Raw genomic sequence first — 16463 nt, 5'->3', positions numbered from 1 at the left:
TTCTCAGTTTAAGTCTCAAGACTCATACACAGGCCAGGTTAGGAAGTAATTTAAAACCTTCATAAATCCTTTCTTGGTTCCTGACTCATGCATTATCCTATTCCTATAGCGAACATTAGGGAGGTTCTGATTTATGGTCTTCCCGGTCCTGTCCCTACCACAGGGGCCCTGTGGGAATTTTGTTTGCTGCTCCCTTTAACTGTGTATATAAATAGACTCCTTTGGTCAAGGCTGTATTCAATAGTTTTAACAAGTTTTTCTATAAAACTTTGTATAAAGAAACAATGTGATATTGAGTCAAGTCCCCAGGGTTCTTACTTTTCTTTCTTTTTTTTTTAACCAATCCAATCTTACCTGGATAACAAGAAAACTTTTAAGATGACTGACACTTCTTGTAATTAATTACTTTTGAAATGAGGACCCCAGGCAATTACAGTGGTAGATTCTTGCCATTGTCTTCAGTCATTGGTGGTCTTGCAATCCAAAGGAATGGTGTCTTAGATACAGGGTAGTTTGTAGCATTAAATCTTCTCTTTACATATAACAGTAAGAATAGGATACAAAGACATTCTGAAATTTTCCTTCTAGGCAAAAACACCATCATCCAGTAACTCATGAGAGAAACCCAAGCAGACCTGTCCTTATTCTGTGCCTCTTTGTTAATTCCCACATCACATCTGCCTCCTAAATGAGTCTCCTGGCTGTCCATTCCCTTATCCCTGCCCTTAACACTGCAGTCACAGTTCAGGCGAATAGTCTTATCTCTTGTTTCCACTGCAGAACTTTTTTTTTTTTTAACTAGATTCTCTGCCTTTTGTTTTATTCTCTTCAGTCATCTTCCACGAAAGTGCCAGATGAAAAAATAAATAAATAAATAAATAAATAAGAATAAAAATTAAAAAAAAAAAGAAAGTGCCGGATGGTTCTTTTTAAACCAACAGGTCAGATTATGCTACCTCTCCTCCCCTTAGTGTGCAGGGCAGACAAACAGCATTGTGATCTGACTTGAGTCTTGTCTTATTCCCCAGCCTCAACTCTCTACCACCAGCCCTATGTAGTCCAGCATCTTGGAACAGTCACTCAAAGCTCTACAGCTGGATATGCTCTTTTCCATGTGTGTCTACAGCCCTTTCTTCCTTCTGTCCTCCTTTTCCTTCTTCTCTTCTTGCCTTAAATAAATTAAGTGCTATGTGATAGCCATAGGGTCTAGGATAGTCAGTCTCTTAATTTTGGTACCTAATTAACATTTATTGAGTGCTTACTATGGTCTAGGCTGACCTAGGAACTTTATATATATTACTGGATCTCTCTAAAGCAACTCTGTGAGGTGGATATTACCTTATTTGCTTTATAGATGAGGAAATTGAGGCTCTGAGCAGTAAAGTAACTTGTCCAAAGTCACACAGTTAGTGAGTACAGTTCTGAGATACGCTTAGTGATCTTTCAAATTTTCTAAAATGGTGCCTACTGGGTCAGGCCATCTCTGTACTTCTTCTCCCCTTGTTTCCTGTTACAGAATTTATTATAGTTTTTCATTGTACCAAAAATTGTACTATGCATATTTTTTTACACTGCCTCTCTACTAGAATTTAAATTCCTTGGAAGAAGGGATCATGCCTTTTTGATTCTCAGATCCTTGATGTATATAATTGACATTGAATTCCATGTGACTTAAATGATTGAATCCATGAATGAATGGAACACATATTAATTCGTCTTTTTTAGGTAGGTCTTCTTAACTGCCTAACTTCATTATAACCCCTCTAGAGAATAAAAACCATCTCATACGTAATTCCTACCTCCTGTTGTAGAAACTGGTATGTAATAACAGTTGCTTTTTTTTTTTTTTTTGAGTACCTAATATGCTCCAGGCTTTATTTTTGTAATTTTATTCTTCATAATAATACAAGTTATTTTTTCATCCTTCACTTGCAGATGAAGAACTTAAGAATTAAGAAGTAACCACCCTAGTTCACTCAGTTAATAAGTGATGGATTTGTTCTATTCCCAAACTGTCCACTCCACCCATTTCCAGATAGAGATCCTGTACAGAGCATTGATTGAATGTTGAGTGCTGATTGATGACAGGAATGTGAAAAAACACATTTTGGAAAATTTTCAGTATTTAAGTCAAGCCAATAACCAAAGGATAACCAGCATGCCCTATTCATTATCTGGAAGTGGGTAGGCACATGACTTACAAATATCTCTGAGCCACAGAATTCCAAACTTCCTTTTACACTTTCACATTTGCTTGTTTGTTTTTTACCTACAAAATATATGTAACCAAAGCATGCTGAATGTCCCACAGGCAATAAGATGCCTTTCAGTCCAAAGCTACTAACAATTGGATTGACCTCAGGCCCCATTTTTCCTCCCCAAACACGGGATTATTTTTCCTTTGGACAGTGAAATGAAAGAGAGAAGGGGATAGATGATAAGTAAGCTTATAACAACTAGATTTTAAATAATCATAAGTTTATCATTTTTTTTTCCAGTGGACCATGAAAGAAGAGACATGCTCTTTTATTTCTACCCATTAAATCCTAATGAGAATTAGATAAAAAAAATATGGCAGGCTTTTTGCCAAAATTCACATCAATATTTACAGGTATAGGTGACTGGATGACTCAAATATTATATAATATTTTCTACTGATTCTGACATTACCTCTACACTCCAGTCTAATTACCCTACCCTTCATGTGTAATTTTTAGTTGTGTATATAATGTATATTTATGTATATTAAACTTATATATATTATATATATTAAACTTGTAATCTCATTTATATTTTTAATGCCTAGGAGAATACACCGATTTCTGGAATATCATTCTATATCCTCTATGGGGGCCATAGAGGACCATAACTATGTCGACTGGCTCAATGACTTATAACACAATCTCCTAGGATTTTAATATTGTTTCATGGGTTTCAATATATTCTAGTTATCACAGAAAACATCTTGGAAGAAAAGGAAGCATTTCAAGTGAATTTTTCTCCATGAAGACCATGCTGAAATTGATTCTTCAATTCATTTTTCCTCTCTGTTTCTTCTAGAAAGTTCTGAAGATCGGGCAGTTTAGTAACCCACTTTAGACAATACATAGTACACCAATAGGTATGTGTGAGCAATGAAGAATACAATTAAATTAAACAATGATAAGTAGAAGAGTTGGTTTTAAACCTTTAACAACAAGAATTTTTAGTTTATATTTGCTATAAGTGATTTGTTTCTATTCTAAGCAAAAAAAAAAAAAAAAAAGTTGGAAGATACTTTGCCACTTACCAGGCCAGCAGTGACAAGTGTAATTGTCAGCACTGTCCTCACATGTAGCATTATTATGACAGGGTTCTGACCAACATAGAGGCATCAGGGTCTCACAATGTGTCCCTGTGAATCCACTACCCGTGCAGTTACAGCTATAGCTGGAGAGTAAAATGAAATTTTCACATCAACTTTTGGTCATATTGAGATCAAATACCTTTATTATGTCTCTTCCTCTGTCCATCAATCTGAGACCCAAGGCATGGTTTTAATACTTATCTCAAAAATTCTGGGGAATTATCTCTATAAGCCTGAAAATATTATGTATTTCCACACTAATATCTGGTTATCTTTTAAATTTTATAGTATGGCTTCGTGCAAAATTATTGGGAAACCATGATTATTTAGTTCAGTTTTCTCATCCATAAATTGAAAATAATAATACCTATGTCAAGGGTTATTGTGATAATTAAATGTGTATATACAGAATAGACACAGTATCTGAAACATCAGAAAATACTGACTAAATTACTACCAAGTAGTACTAAATAAAGTTGTTAATATTTGGAAGGCAGTAAAGAATGATTTATACCACTGTGCCATTCTTTTTATATACAGTCCATTAATAAGGTCCCTTATGAAAAATGAAACAATAAATTATTTAAAAAACAGGAAAAGCCCTCTTTTATATGGATTGTGACTTATGTTCTCTTATGTTTAGATTACAGAAATATTTGAGTCCTGTTATTTCTAAACATTCATTGGTTGGGTGAGATTATCTGACACTCCAAACACAAATCTGATAGAGAGACTTGTTGATTTTATCAGGAGGAGGTTTTTAATTTAGATGGGATCTCAAGGATTTAGTATTGTAAAAATGTGAGCTTGCACACTTGACCCAGATCAAATGAAGGTCTGGTCATTGAAAGAACACCTATGATTTTATAGAGTTGGAGTCCTGTTCACTATGGCTTATGTGCATATTTATCACCAAACACAGATATTAATATCTCGCTAAAGGAAACTGAAATATTAGCAAGTATAATATATTATTATAATTTTTATATATATTTCTAGTGAGAAATCCTCTTACTAATTAAAAATATTTACTAAAAAGCTACTACATATAAGACATTAAGGAGAAGAACCATGTACTTAAGGCTGGCCAGTGGGCCTCAATTCCCAGAATTAGAAACTCTCTTTGCATATTCCTTTGGTCTACAAGAACCTTGTGTGTGTGTGTGTATGTCTGTGTGGTGTGTGTGTGTGTAGTTTCTGACTTTCCATTAGCCTCACAGCAAATTTGTTAGTTTTTTTATTGTGGGGAATTAAAATCAAGTTGTATTTGTTGACCTTGTGATTATCTTCTCAATCTTCTTAGGTGGTAAGAAAGATAATCTTACCTTCTTAGGTGGTAAGAAAGATAAAGGTAAAATAGAGAAATTATTCATGGTACGTGAGTGGAAGAAATGAAAGGTGGCAGGAGTTAGCCTTGTTCTGCTTGCATTTCCATAGGAAGCAAAAGCTTTGTGTATTTTCTGTCCTGATGCTTTCTAGAGACAGCAAAGCATTGATGGGAGGACCTCCTGCTCTTCCTCTGGAGTGCCTGTCTGGAAACTGCATGTTGGCCAGTAACCTGCCTTTAGGAATGTATATTCTTGCCCCTGGAGAATGATTTGGTTAAAACTGAAAGTCAGAGGCAAGATGTGGAATGCGGTTAAAAGTTAGGCTTTATAGGTTACAAAAGAAATATACAACTACATTGTTCTATTTTTTTAAATATTTATTTATTTATTTGAGAGAGGGGGGAGGGGCAGGAGGAGAGGGAGGGAATATTAAGCAGACCTCACACTCAGTGTGGAGCCTGACTCAGAGCTCAATCCCACGACTCTGAGATCACAACCTGAGCTGAAACCAAGAGTCAGCCACTAATCCCAGGCAGCCCACGTTGTTCTATTTAAAACTACATCATTTTGCTGGATATAGTTGAAGTACCTGTGCCTTTTACTACTGTTCCTCTTTTGAGTCCGATTCTCTTTGAAACTCAGATTTGGGATCAATTCAATCTTACTTATAAAGGAGAATTGGATTCTAATCCTTCCTTTGTGAAGAATTATCTGTGTGAACTTGTGGGAATCACCTAACTTCCTTGAACTTTAGACGCCTTAATGTAATGGGAAAATATTAATGCTCATCTTACCTTCCACCGAGCCGTTGGAAGATCCAACAAGACATTAAGTACTAATGCTGTTCAAATTGTTATGCACTTGATAACTCAATATTTATAGTTAAAATAAGTATTAGAGGCACCTGGGTGGCTCAATTGGTTAAAGCATTTGACTTGATCTCAGCTCAACTCATGATCTCAGGGTCATGAGTTCAAGCACCATGTTGGCTCCACACTGAGTGGAGCCTATTAAAAAAAAAAAGGTATCAGAAAGTTCTCTAAAATATTTTTTATGAATTCAACTACCATTACTTAAATTTATTATATATATTGTATTAAGGTGTCATTTATTCATTTGTTTGTTTATTATTTTACTGAAAAGTCAATGATAGAATCTACTTTGGAGCAGGATCACATGGCTACTTCTCGCCATTATACTCTCTTTAAAGTATATATTGGGAATTCACCCAATTCCCCGAGAGCCTGAAAACTCAAGATACAATCAATTTGATATCACTGCCTTTTCCAACACTGCTCATTTAAAATTCCTAAAGGATTTATTTTCACCCTTGATTTATATGCTTGGTATTATGTAAATACAACCTAATATTTACAAACAGCCTGATCTCTAGCTTTGTTTTTGCACCTTCCCTATCTACAACAGCTGTATTTCATGGAATTAAAAAGCTGGCCCTTCTCTGTACTATACAAGTTCTAAAGGAAGGATTATAAGAGAGACTTGGAGAATCCTCACTCTTGGGGCAAATGATCTCCGAAAGATGCATTTTTAAGTAAAATCTGAAAGGTACTACTTTTGGTCACTTAAAGTGTAAAGCAATGCAAACATTTTAAGCTGAGGACATGAGATCTCCAAATTCCGCAGAGTGGTTCTGCAAAAGCTGTTGGCCCGTGAGTTCTCTCCAAGCCAATCTCCCAAACACAGGAGATAACGCACCTGTTGTACCCATCTACGCACAGCCCTCCATGGAGGCAGGGCTGACTGGCGCATTCATCAGCGTTGAGCTCACAGTCATAACCTAGGAATCCAGGGCTGCAGTCACAGAAATAAGCCCCCAGAGCATCCCGACAAGTAGCACCGTTTCGGCAGGGCTGGGACTGACATTCATCAACTTCCACTTCACAGTTCACACCTTTGAAGAAAGTCAGCACAGAAGAAAGGAGAAGTTTTAGCACAGCATTAATAGTTTAGCTCCCAGTGCTTAGCCAGTGCTTTATTTACCAAGGCTCTTGTCAAATGTTATGTTACCCAAAATAATTTTCCTCTTTAATTGTAATTGATATTCACTTTTTGGCATGCTTGTGCGAAGTTGCACAATGCAGAGCAGCTGCTACTTACAAAGAACTGTTTCATATAACAGCTTGTGGCTTTTTAGTTGGTTGAGACGAGGCATTTTTAGAACAAAGTCATTGTTAACTGTACTTTTGTTGGAAGCTTAAAAGGGACTGGTCAATGTTTCTAAATTATTTTTAAAAGTTAGTGCGGCATCCTATAGAGAAGTGGGCAAACGCTCACACTCCAAAGCCAAATGAGCTGGGTGGGGATCTAGGTGCAGCCACTTATTAGCTGTGTGACCATGAGCAGTTTCTTAACCTTTCCATACTCAGTGTCTGCACCTGAAAAATGGGACCAGTTCTTGTAATTATCTTACAGGATTATTATTACAATTATAGTGTGTTCTAAAATGCTTATGATAGTAGGTGGAACATAGCAAATGTCATTAGAAAAAAAAAACCCAATACTTGTTATACAATATTTATTGTACAAATATAATTACAATTATTTCCTTAAGTGCTCCTTTTGCATGGAATTTATTCACATTTAGATTTTCTATAGTGTTGTAAAATACTATTTTAAAATAGGAAATCAGTTTGTGCCTTAAACCTTATTTAGTTAGTGGCATTACTAGGAGTTACCGTCTGAGGAGTTACCTCATTTTAAGGTAATGTTACATAAAAAAAATCTTTATGTATTCCCCTCCAAATAGTAAGTGAAGATTATTACCAAACAAAAGAAGGTGAGGTTTACAAACATACTCACATGGAGATAACAAACTACCCTGCTGAATCTATCAAAGTCATATTTGATGTACAACAAATTTGCCTACGTTTTAAAAAGATACAAAAGGGGGGATACTTATATTTACTTATCTCTATTTCTATGCCTATAACTCAGGATAATAAATTGTGTATTAAAATGATATTGAAGGATTTTCAAATGACTCAGACGTTGTTAGTAGTTTGATTATGTGTCCCCTTTCCTGACAGAAAAAGCAGTAGAAAAGTCTCACTCTGCTGACCATTTACAACTGTGACTAGATTCTAAGTTGAAAGGAATGCCAGCATGTTAAATTTGATGTTGTTTGAGAAGAAAAAAACTTAAAAGTTAAATTTTATGTTGATAAAAATAGAAAGCTGTGGAACAGTATTTGTTGCAAGGTAAATAGCTTGCCCTTTGAGGCATGGCTATTTTTGACCTGGTCTGGGAATGAGATCAATCATATCTGTTCTACTTGGCATCAGTAAGGTCCAGAGAAGAACACTGAACTGGCCAGCAGATCTGCAATTCTCATTCTCATTCTCTTTCTGAAATGGCTTGTCAGCAATTCTTTATCTCTATTTCTGCCATGCAAAATAATATGATAATAGATATCTCTATTTTCTAAGAATGTACATAAGACAAAAATAGTAACTTCTTCAAAATACTTTTTCTTATGATTATTTTCTTAACATATATAGCAACTAAAATGATAATGGGTTAGTTTTCAGTACTTACAAGGCACAAAATTACTTCCCCTGAAATGACAATGGTCAATCGTAACTTTAAGCAGAGCATACTATGCCCACCCAGGAATGTTCAGTCAACGTGGGTCCCCATTATGTTCTCTAACTAGAGGGCAACTGGCACTTACTCTACACCTGCCATATGTAAGGTCAAGGCAAAGTGATTTCACATGCATTCTCCCCTGTGTGTCTTACTCCCCAATGACTGTCTTCCTGCAATTCCTCACACTACTTATTCCCGTTCTTTTGTCCATCCAGTTGTCCAGAGTCTTTGCCTATATGATATTGAACTATGTCCTTTAGTATTTTAGTCATCTATATTTGCTGGAAAGTATTAACATATAAAGCCAAACCAGTGGTTTAGAACTTGTTAAAATTTTCCTAAATTTTATTTTATAACTCAAATAAAATTCACATATTCATCTGATATATACCCAGATTACTCCCTAGTGCTGAAGAAATATATTATAAACCATTATTTTAAATTCTGAAGCTCCACTTATATGATGTAGCTCAAAAACTTTAGTTTTAAAGTTACCCTAATATACCTATAAGAATGTATTTCAAGAGTTTAGATGCAATTTCAAATCAGCTAGTTACTTTGGGGTGATTTATGGGCATTGACTTGATAGTACTTAACGATATGCTTTTTATTGCAGCTTATTACTGCTGCTGATATAGACAAAAATGATTGGGTCAATGTCTGTGTGATGCCAAAGTAGCCAGATGAAATGTGGTAAGTGCAATCAGTCATCCAGATGTCTCTGTATTTCCAGATGCTGGCTTCAAAGATTAAACATCTGGATAACTATGATTTTCATTTTTCATTTGGATGCTTATTGTTTGTCACATGCTTATATCCATTAAATATACAATTAATCAACCTTCAAAAACACCTGAACTGTGGGGTCAATCTATCTGGAAACATTCATTTTATGCCTCGTGTTAATAAGTACAGCACCATGTTATTATAACTATATATAGTAATAGAAATTGATAGAGTCACAGTGAGTAGCACCTCTGTGGTTGATTGTCTAAGAAATAGAAAATTCATAATTGTAAAATTCTTTCACAAAAACCCACCCAGGGACCCAACCAATCTGTTGGAATTCATTAATAGTTAATAGTATGAAACATAAGAAAATAGAAAGGGTATGGAAAAAAATAACATAGGACAAGGAGAACTCTGCACCAAAAGAAGAAAGTATAGGACAGGAAAAAAAATTCCTGATGTCATTAGTTTTGGTAACTCACTATAGTGAATACTGTGCTAATATCCACAGAGGCATCCCTATGTAAATATGGGTGACCTAAGATGTCAGATCATTAATTCCTGACAGCCAGGGATAGTTTCACTCTGAACTAATCAATTTGCATTAACTGTTAGAAGAAGTTCAGAAATTTTCTCACAGCCAAATACTTAACTAATATCTGCAAGAACTCTGTTTTCAAATAAGGTCACAGTCTGAGGTACTTTGACATAGGGTTCAGAACTTCAACAGAGGAATTTATGTGTTGGGAGAGGTCACAGTTGGATCCTAACAGTCTCCTGCTTGGTTTGTTTTTCTGTCACCATCTTTTTTTTTTTTAAATTTTTATTTATTTATGATAGTCACACACAAAGAGAGAGAGAGAGGCAGAGACACAGGCAGAGGGAGAAGCAGGCTCCATGCAGGGAGCCCCATGTGGGATTCGATCCCGGGTCTCCAGGATCGCGCCCTGGGCCAAAGGCAGGCGCCAAACCGCTGCGCCACCCAGGGATCCCTCTGTCACCATCTTGAAATTCTTAATAATTTTTGAACAAGGGGGGAGGGGTTCCCACGTTCTTATTTTGCAGCAGAATCCACAAATTATGGAGCCTCCCTCTGTACAAGCCCTTAATTCCCATTTAAACTTTTTATAACTGATACACATAAAATAAGTTCTTTTTTTTCCTGACCCAAAACCTGATTGATACACAGATCTGAGATGGGAAAGATTTGAGTAGAATATTCAAATGAGCAGAACTGTTCAGTCTGTGGCCCACCTCAGCTGAGAGAGCTAAAGATGTAGCAGAGGGTTAAAGATGTAGCAGAGAGTTAAAGATGTAGCAAAAATGAAGCTGGAGCTGAAGTCTCTGACTCCATAGCCTCATCCTAGGTGAGCTGGGAATTTAATACTACCCCAGATAAGTGTTGGGATGGATCCTAGGAGAGATGTTGTCTCCACTTATAGAACTTTGGAAAGACATCAGGACACACATGATTCCCAAGCCACCATAGTACACAACGGTAGAGCAGAGAAAATTACACAGGATCTGGGTAGACGGAAATTAAATAGTTTTATGAGAATGCTTATTGAAGCATGCAAGGCAGATAAAATGCTTTCTCAAAGGAGTACAACAAGTACTTTTTGTATCATGCTGAATTAGGGAATTATAAGAACTGTATGAGTTATTATTACTTTCCTTCTTCCCTTTTCATCTGCCATTCATCATGGAAGAGGAGAAGGAACACTACTCAGGTCTAAGCTCTGCTCTGCCATTGCTAATATCAAGGTTGGATTATAGTCAATGCTCAAGGAATGTAGGTATTACCTATAATCTATTTATTCTTCCCTATTCCTTCTTCAATTCCTCAGGGTAGACAGAAAAAAAAATTTTTTTAAAAAAGGCTTTGGAAGCAAACATATTCCTGGAAGGGAATTTGGAAAAGCTTCAAATTCCATTAAAACAAATATAGATGGCATACTGAGAGTACAGGAGCTAGAGACTGGACAAATTTGGAGCAATCACTATACTAAATATGATTTTTTTAAAGGGCTACAATGGACAGATAAGTAGCTAGTGAGGAATAGTGAATATACAGCCCAGATTAGGCAGTAAATATTTGAGGTAGATCAATAGACTTTAATTTAGGAGAAAAGAGTAGACAGTGAGGGGTTTTCCAGAATTGGAGACCTGCAAGGAAATAATTACAGGTCAAGAACAAGGTTTAGAGAACAATACAGGCACATCAGTAGAACAGCTCTCCACAAAGTCCAGGCTCGCAAGGAGATATCAAAATAGAAAAGGAGCTTTGGACAGTATGTGAATGGAGAAGCCAGCTGGTTGATGTACTGCTAAAAATGAGGTAAGAATTCAACCAAAGGAAAGGACATTGGACACTCAAGTTGTGGTGAGAACTTTGGTGGTAAAGCAATTTGGAATGATGAGAGGGTCCAACTGGAAGCCACATCAGGGTACGGCTGGCTGTAGTGGGATAGAGATGGAGGTCCTTTAAAATAGGAAGCTCAAGAAATTGGAAGAGCATGGTCTATAAAATTCTGCAATAGCTCCTAGCTAAATTTGGATAAAGGCAAAACTTCTCATTTTGACAACTAAAAACCTTGGTAATACTTCCGGTTTCATTTCCTTTCACAATTCTATCATCACTCTATATGCCAATCGTATCAGATTATTTTCTTTTTCTCAAACTCCCCATATAGCCCTACCTCCAAGAGTTTGGATACATCGATTGTGTACAAGGTTCTTGATAATTGTTCTAATCAATACAACATGCTTCAAACAACCCAGGAATATATAATTTCTGCATATAATTCTTGTTCAAAAGGAAATATTATGCATAGAGGCCTGTTAGATATTAAATTTTTGGACAGACTCTGAAGCTTAAGATGATAACCAAAAGCTAGAGTATATTTAACTCCAAAACATAGGCTTTGGAAGGTTCTTTCTTGTCCATCTGATGAAATCATCCTTTAAGACGTATGTTAAATGCCCCATCCTCAGGGAAGCATTCCCTGATTTCCTTACTGGTTCCACTTTCTTGTGTTTTCATAGCATTTACAGCATTTTACTTTATTATTTGTCACTTGCTTATCTCCAACAACTTGCTCTAAAGCAAGGATCCTTTCTTATTATTAAGTGTAATAGCTGAGATTCACTGAAAGCTTATTTCACATCAGGTACTGTGCTAAGTATTTTATGTACATTATTTGATTTTGTTTGATCTTCAAAAAATTATCCATGAGATACTATCATTATGCTCATTTTTCTTCATGATGAACCTGAAGCATAGAGAAGTTAAGAAACCTGATGCAGACCAAAAGGGTAGAAAGTGGTAGAGCCAGGATTAGATTACAGGCAGTTGAATTTAGAACCTGTGCTACTAGCCATGAAGCTACATCACAGCCCAGTGCTTTCCGTTCTTTTTTTTTTTTTTTTTTTTTTTTTTGCTTTCCATTCTTCAAGGATACACGTTCTCAGTGTGTAGCAAACACCTGTCTCCTGACAGGTGTTTAGCACATTTTGCTGAATTGAACTGAATGTGAAGGAGTTGGCTGGGAAAGAACAGAAGTCATTGCAAATACTGGGAGTGTCCTGGAGGTTAAGAAATAATGGCTTGTAAGGAAAAAAAGAGTGGTGTAAGGGGTAAGTCAATAATGAACCAGTGGTCTTTCGGGAGTGAGTTAGTGAGAAAGTCAAACTTCCCTCTTGGTCCTTAAAGCTGAAGAAAAAACCAAAAACAAACCTTTAATAAGGGTTGCATAGAAAGTGGTTTCATCAGATAAATGCCAAACTCCAGCAAAGGCAAAGGAATTAAAGGCACTTTGCAAAAAAAAATGAAAATGTGTTTAACTTAACTTGCATTTAAGAAAAGACTATGGACCTAGAAGATTACTCTTCTGATTCCCATTATCTATAGATTGTCTTGTCCACCTATCCCAACAGTCATCATTCTACAATTCCAAATATAAACTCTCCTCAATCCACCCTCTATGATTCCCATACCCCTTTCCTTGATGAACTTCTCTTCTCAATGAATGGGATTATCTCCCAATCACCCAAGCCAGATTTCTAGGAGTTATCATCATCTTGTCTTTATTTTGCGCATTCCAATTAGTCACCAAATCCTGCCATTCCCACCACGGAAATGGGTCTAGAGGGCCATCCCCATTGCCATAACCTTATTCACATGCTTACTGTCTCTCTTCTTTTCTTACTCCTCCTGATTTCTGTCTTTCAAGTCATTCTCTACATTTCTGAGAGTGATCATTATAAAATACAAATCTGATTATATCACTGTGCCAAATTTATAAACAGTTCCTCTTGTCTCCAGGATAAAACCTTGGCATGAGATAGAAGATTCAAAAAAATGCAGACCCTATTTGTACTGCCTACAATGATGCTCTTGCAGCTCCACTGTCTCTCATGTCTTTAGGCTGCCCCTTGCTTGTTATATCCCACTCGTCATTCCTACTCCCCCCCCCACCTCAGTTATTTCTAATTAGTTCTGAAAAATTGAGTTTAAGTATATACATGGTGCTGGAAACTATACTTAACTGCTTATATCTACCTTAGGTACCACTCCACAGTTCTCTAATAATCTCCTGTAATATAAAAATATGTATTATATTTTACTGTAAATGCTTACTTGTTCATATGATCTACAAAACCATCACAGTGAATTTTTTTTTGTCCTTCAACACTAAGATCCGTAGCATTTAGTGCATATTCTTAAATATAGAAAGTGCTCCCCCCCCCAAAAAAAAAGAACGCTCAATGAATTTTGAATGAATGATCCAGTCATAGCTATGGACGAATCCACCATCTGTCCTGGAAGGCAATCTGGTCTGCCAGGAGAGGTCCTCAATGCTCCTGCGAGCCCGGGGCCCACTCTAAATCAAAAGCCGGAAAGACAAATTTATGGCTCTGACAAACGTTTAAAACAAAATAGTGTTTTTCAGTGATAGTGCCCTAAACTTCTGATCAGGGTTTAGAGATTTCTGCACCTCAATATGCATTTTTCATCAACTATAGATCAATGTTAAGCTTCTGTGCCACGAGATAGCACACATCATATGTTATCAGCCTAGAGCAGGTCTTGTCACTGATGTGCTCAGCACTCATCACAGTGGGGAGAGGGTGCGCAGCACATGCAGCGTGGCATTGACAGACCACTCTGAACACCTTTCTCATTATCTGCAGAGCCCATGCTTCGGAAATAATTATACTCTAGCTTTTGGTTATCATCTTAAGCTTCAGAGTCCACCCCAAAATTTAATATCTAACAGGCCTCTATGCACAATATTTCCTTTTGAACAAGAATTATACACACTATTCCTGGGTTATTTGAAGAATGATGCGTGTTGTATTGACTACAACAATTATCGGTGCAGGTCTGGACCAAATATCAGGGCAAAGAGGTACTGTAGCCCCATTTTTCCATTACAGCTATAGATTTATACTACATTTTTCTCCTCTATATCATAGTTATAATATTTTTAACAACCTAAGAGCAAAGAGTGAAGAGGCTGATGACTTCATGCTCTGATTAATAGTGTGAAAAAAGCATAATATCGATCAGCAAGATGCTATGAGAGATTAAAGGCAGATTTTTTTTTGTTTTCAATAGGAACATCTGTGGGTTTTTACCCAATTATTTCTAACTTGTGCATTTAGATATATCTTTTCTGAGGATACCAAAGAGAAACAAATACCTTTTACAAAACAGTCATTTAAAGTAGACTTTATAAGTGTAGGATTCATCCCTGGAAGATGACTGAATTTTATCAATTTGAAGACTGCTCTTTTTTTTCTGTCCTAAGTTTAAATCTAAGAATTATGATGCATTTTATAATCAAGAGTGTCCTGGCATTGTATTATATTTTAGTTGCAGATTTTTTTTCTCTCTTAGTGCATATGAAATCAATGTAATTATCAGTGATTAATTCTGATGAAATATGAAAATTGATTTATATTTTATATTATTTTATAATATTTATTTACTGTATTTATTTTATCATTTTCATTTATAAATATTATTAATATTTTATTATTACTGCAGGAGTCCACTCCAGTGATCTTGCTTCCCTTTTCCAGGGACCAGGGCTCCCTGGCCTCTCATTGGAGGATCCTCACACCAGCCTATCTACCAAGCCCAGGCAAGACAGTTATATTCCCACTAGATTGCCTTCAGGGGACCAGGTGCCGATAGCTAAGTTAAGGATGGAATTCCATGCTTTGTTCCCTAAATCCCCACTCCAAGGAACTGGCATCTCTTGATGGGATTCTACTGCAATCTCTGACTACCTGGAACTGCACTGCACAGATATGCACTATGGTCTTCTCTCCAGGCCTTGGGCATCTGGAGCCTTTCAAGCTTGAGGTCTCCGGTGCAGCCTCACATTCTGGATAGCCTCGTGGGTGGAGGGGGCCCGCCCCCCCCCCCCACAATACAATGTGATACTATGGCTACGAAGTTGGCAACAAGCAATAGTCACTCCCCATTTGGATGTGATAGGGACCCAGGCCTCTCCAGGAACCAGGGATCCCAGATGTCTCTCATTCCAGGGTGCCCTGGTCCCCTCCAAGTAAGGCTTCAGAATTCCAGAGATACCTGGTTCAAGGGGATATAGAGTCTCTTTGTGAAGGTTCGGCCTTGGACGTTCACAGACGCTTGGTTTCCCCCCAGAGAACACCGCAGGGACTCAGCCTCTCCTGAACCCGCTCCTGGCCTGGTTGCTCCAGAGAGCTGTGCCAGCCCAATATGCCCAGTTAGCTCTCTGGCACCAAGACCCCAGCAGCCAGGCCTCTCCAGGTACTAGGACTCCCTCATGTGTCTTGCTGGAGGATCCCCAGACAAGCCTGCTCCACCTGGCCCTGGCAAGACGGTCAAATTCCCCCAGACCTGCCTTCAAGGGGAATGGTCCTCACGAGGTGGTTTGGGACTTGGAATCAGGCAGGTGCTTATTCCCTCTGAGGCGCACCCCGGTGACCTGGCCTCTCCAGACCCAGGACGCCTTCCAGATCCCTGACTTCCCTGAACCGCCCCCTTGGCAAGGCCTGTGATACCCTTTCAGCAGGTCCTCAACAGCCAGGACTGTCCAGGCCCGTGGAGCTGGGGTCTGGCGCCAACCACCTGCATATCCTCCTGGGAGCAGGGGAGCCCCAACCCTGTGACTCACTTGGAAGCTGTGGCTGCAAATTGGCCACAGACCCCCTTGAACGTGCTGTCTGGTGCGGACTCAGGCCTCTTGGAGACACACTGATCCCAGGTGTCTTTTATGCCAGGGCATCCTGGGGCCACAAAGCAAGGCTTCAGAGCTCCCGAGCTCCTGGGCTCCTGGAGGTCAGGTCCTTGGTGCAGGTGCAGGCTGGACGTGCACAGATGCCTGGCTCTCCGCAAGGGCCCAGGAGGGGCACCGGCCTCCCCAGAGCCGGGACTCAGCCCAGAACAGGGACTGAGG

General features: G+C 38.0%; 1 protein-coding gene across 4 annotated transcripts in view; it reads right to left on the bottom strand.

The window, feature by feature from the left end:
* CRB1 (crumbs cell polarity complex component 1) overlaps positions 1-16463 on the bottom strand; it is a 205176-nt gene that overhangs the window by 115631 nt on the left and 73082 nt on the right. For 3 of the 4 annotated variants that reach the window (XM_025987296.2, XM_072733412.1, XM_072733413.1), the window contains exons 3-4: positions 6391-6586; positions 3290-3429 (exon numbers count right to left, since the gene is read on the bottom strand). The exons of the other annotated variant lie outside the window; for it this stretch is intronic. In XM_025987296.2, the coding sequence (XP_025843081.2) occupies positions 3290-3429; positions 6391-6586 (336 nt within the window). The remainder of the gene's footprint in view (positions 1-3289; positions 3430-6390; positions 6587-16463) is intronic. 4 annotated transcript variants of the gene reach the window in all.

This window comes from Vulpes vulpes, chromosome 13 (assembly GCF_048418805.1).
Source record: "Vulpes vulpes isolate BD-2025 chromosome 13, VulVul3, whole genome shotgun sequence".
In the NCBI taxonomy this organism is placed as follows: Eukaryota; Metazoa; Chordata; class Mammalia; order Carnivora; family Canidae; genus Vulpes; species Vulpes vulpes.
The sequence above is the reverse complement of the archived record's forward strand: the minus strand, read 5'-3'. Positions and strand labels throughout refer to the sequence as shown.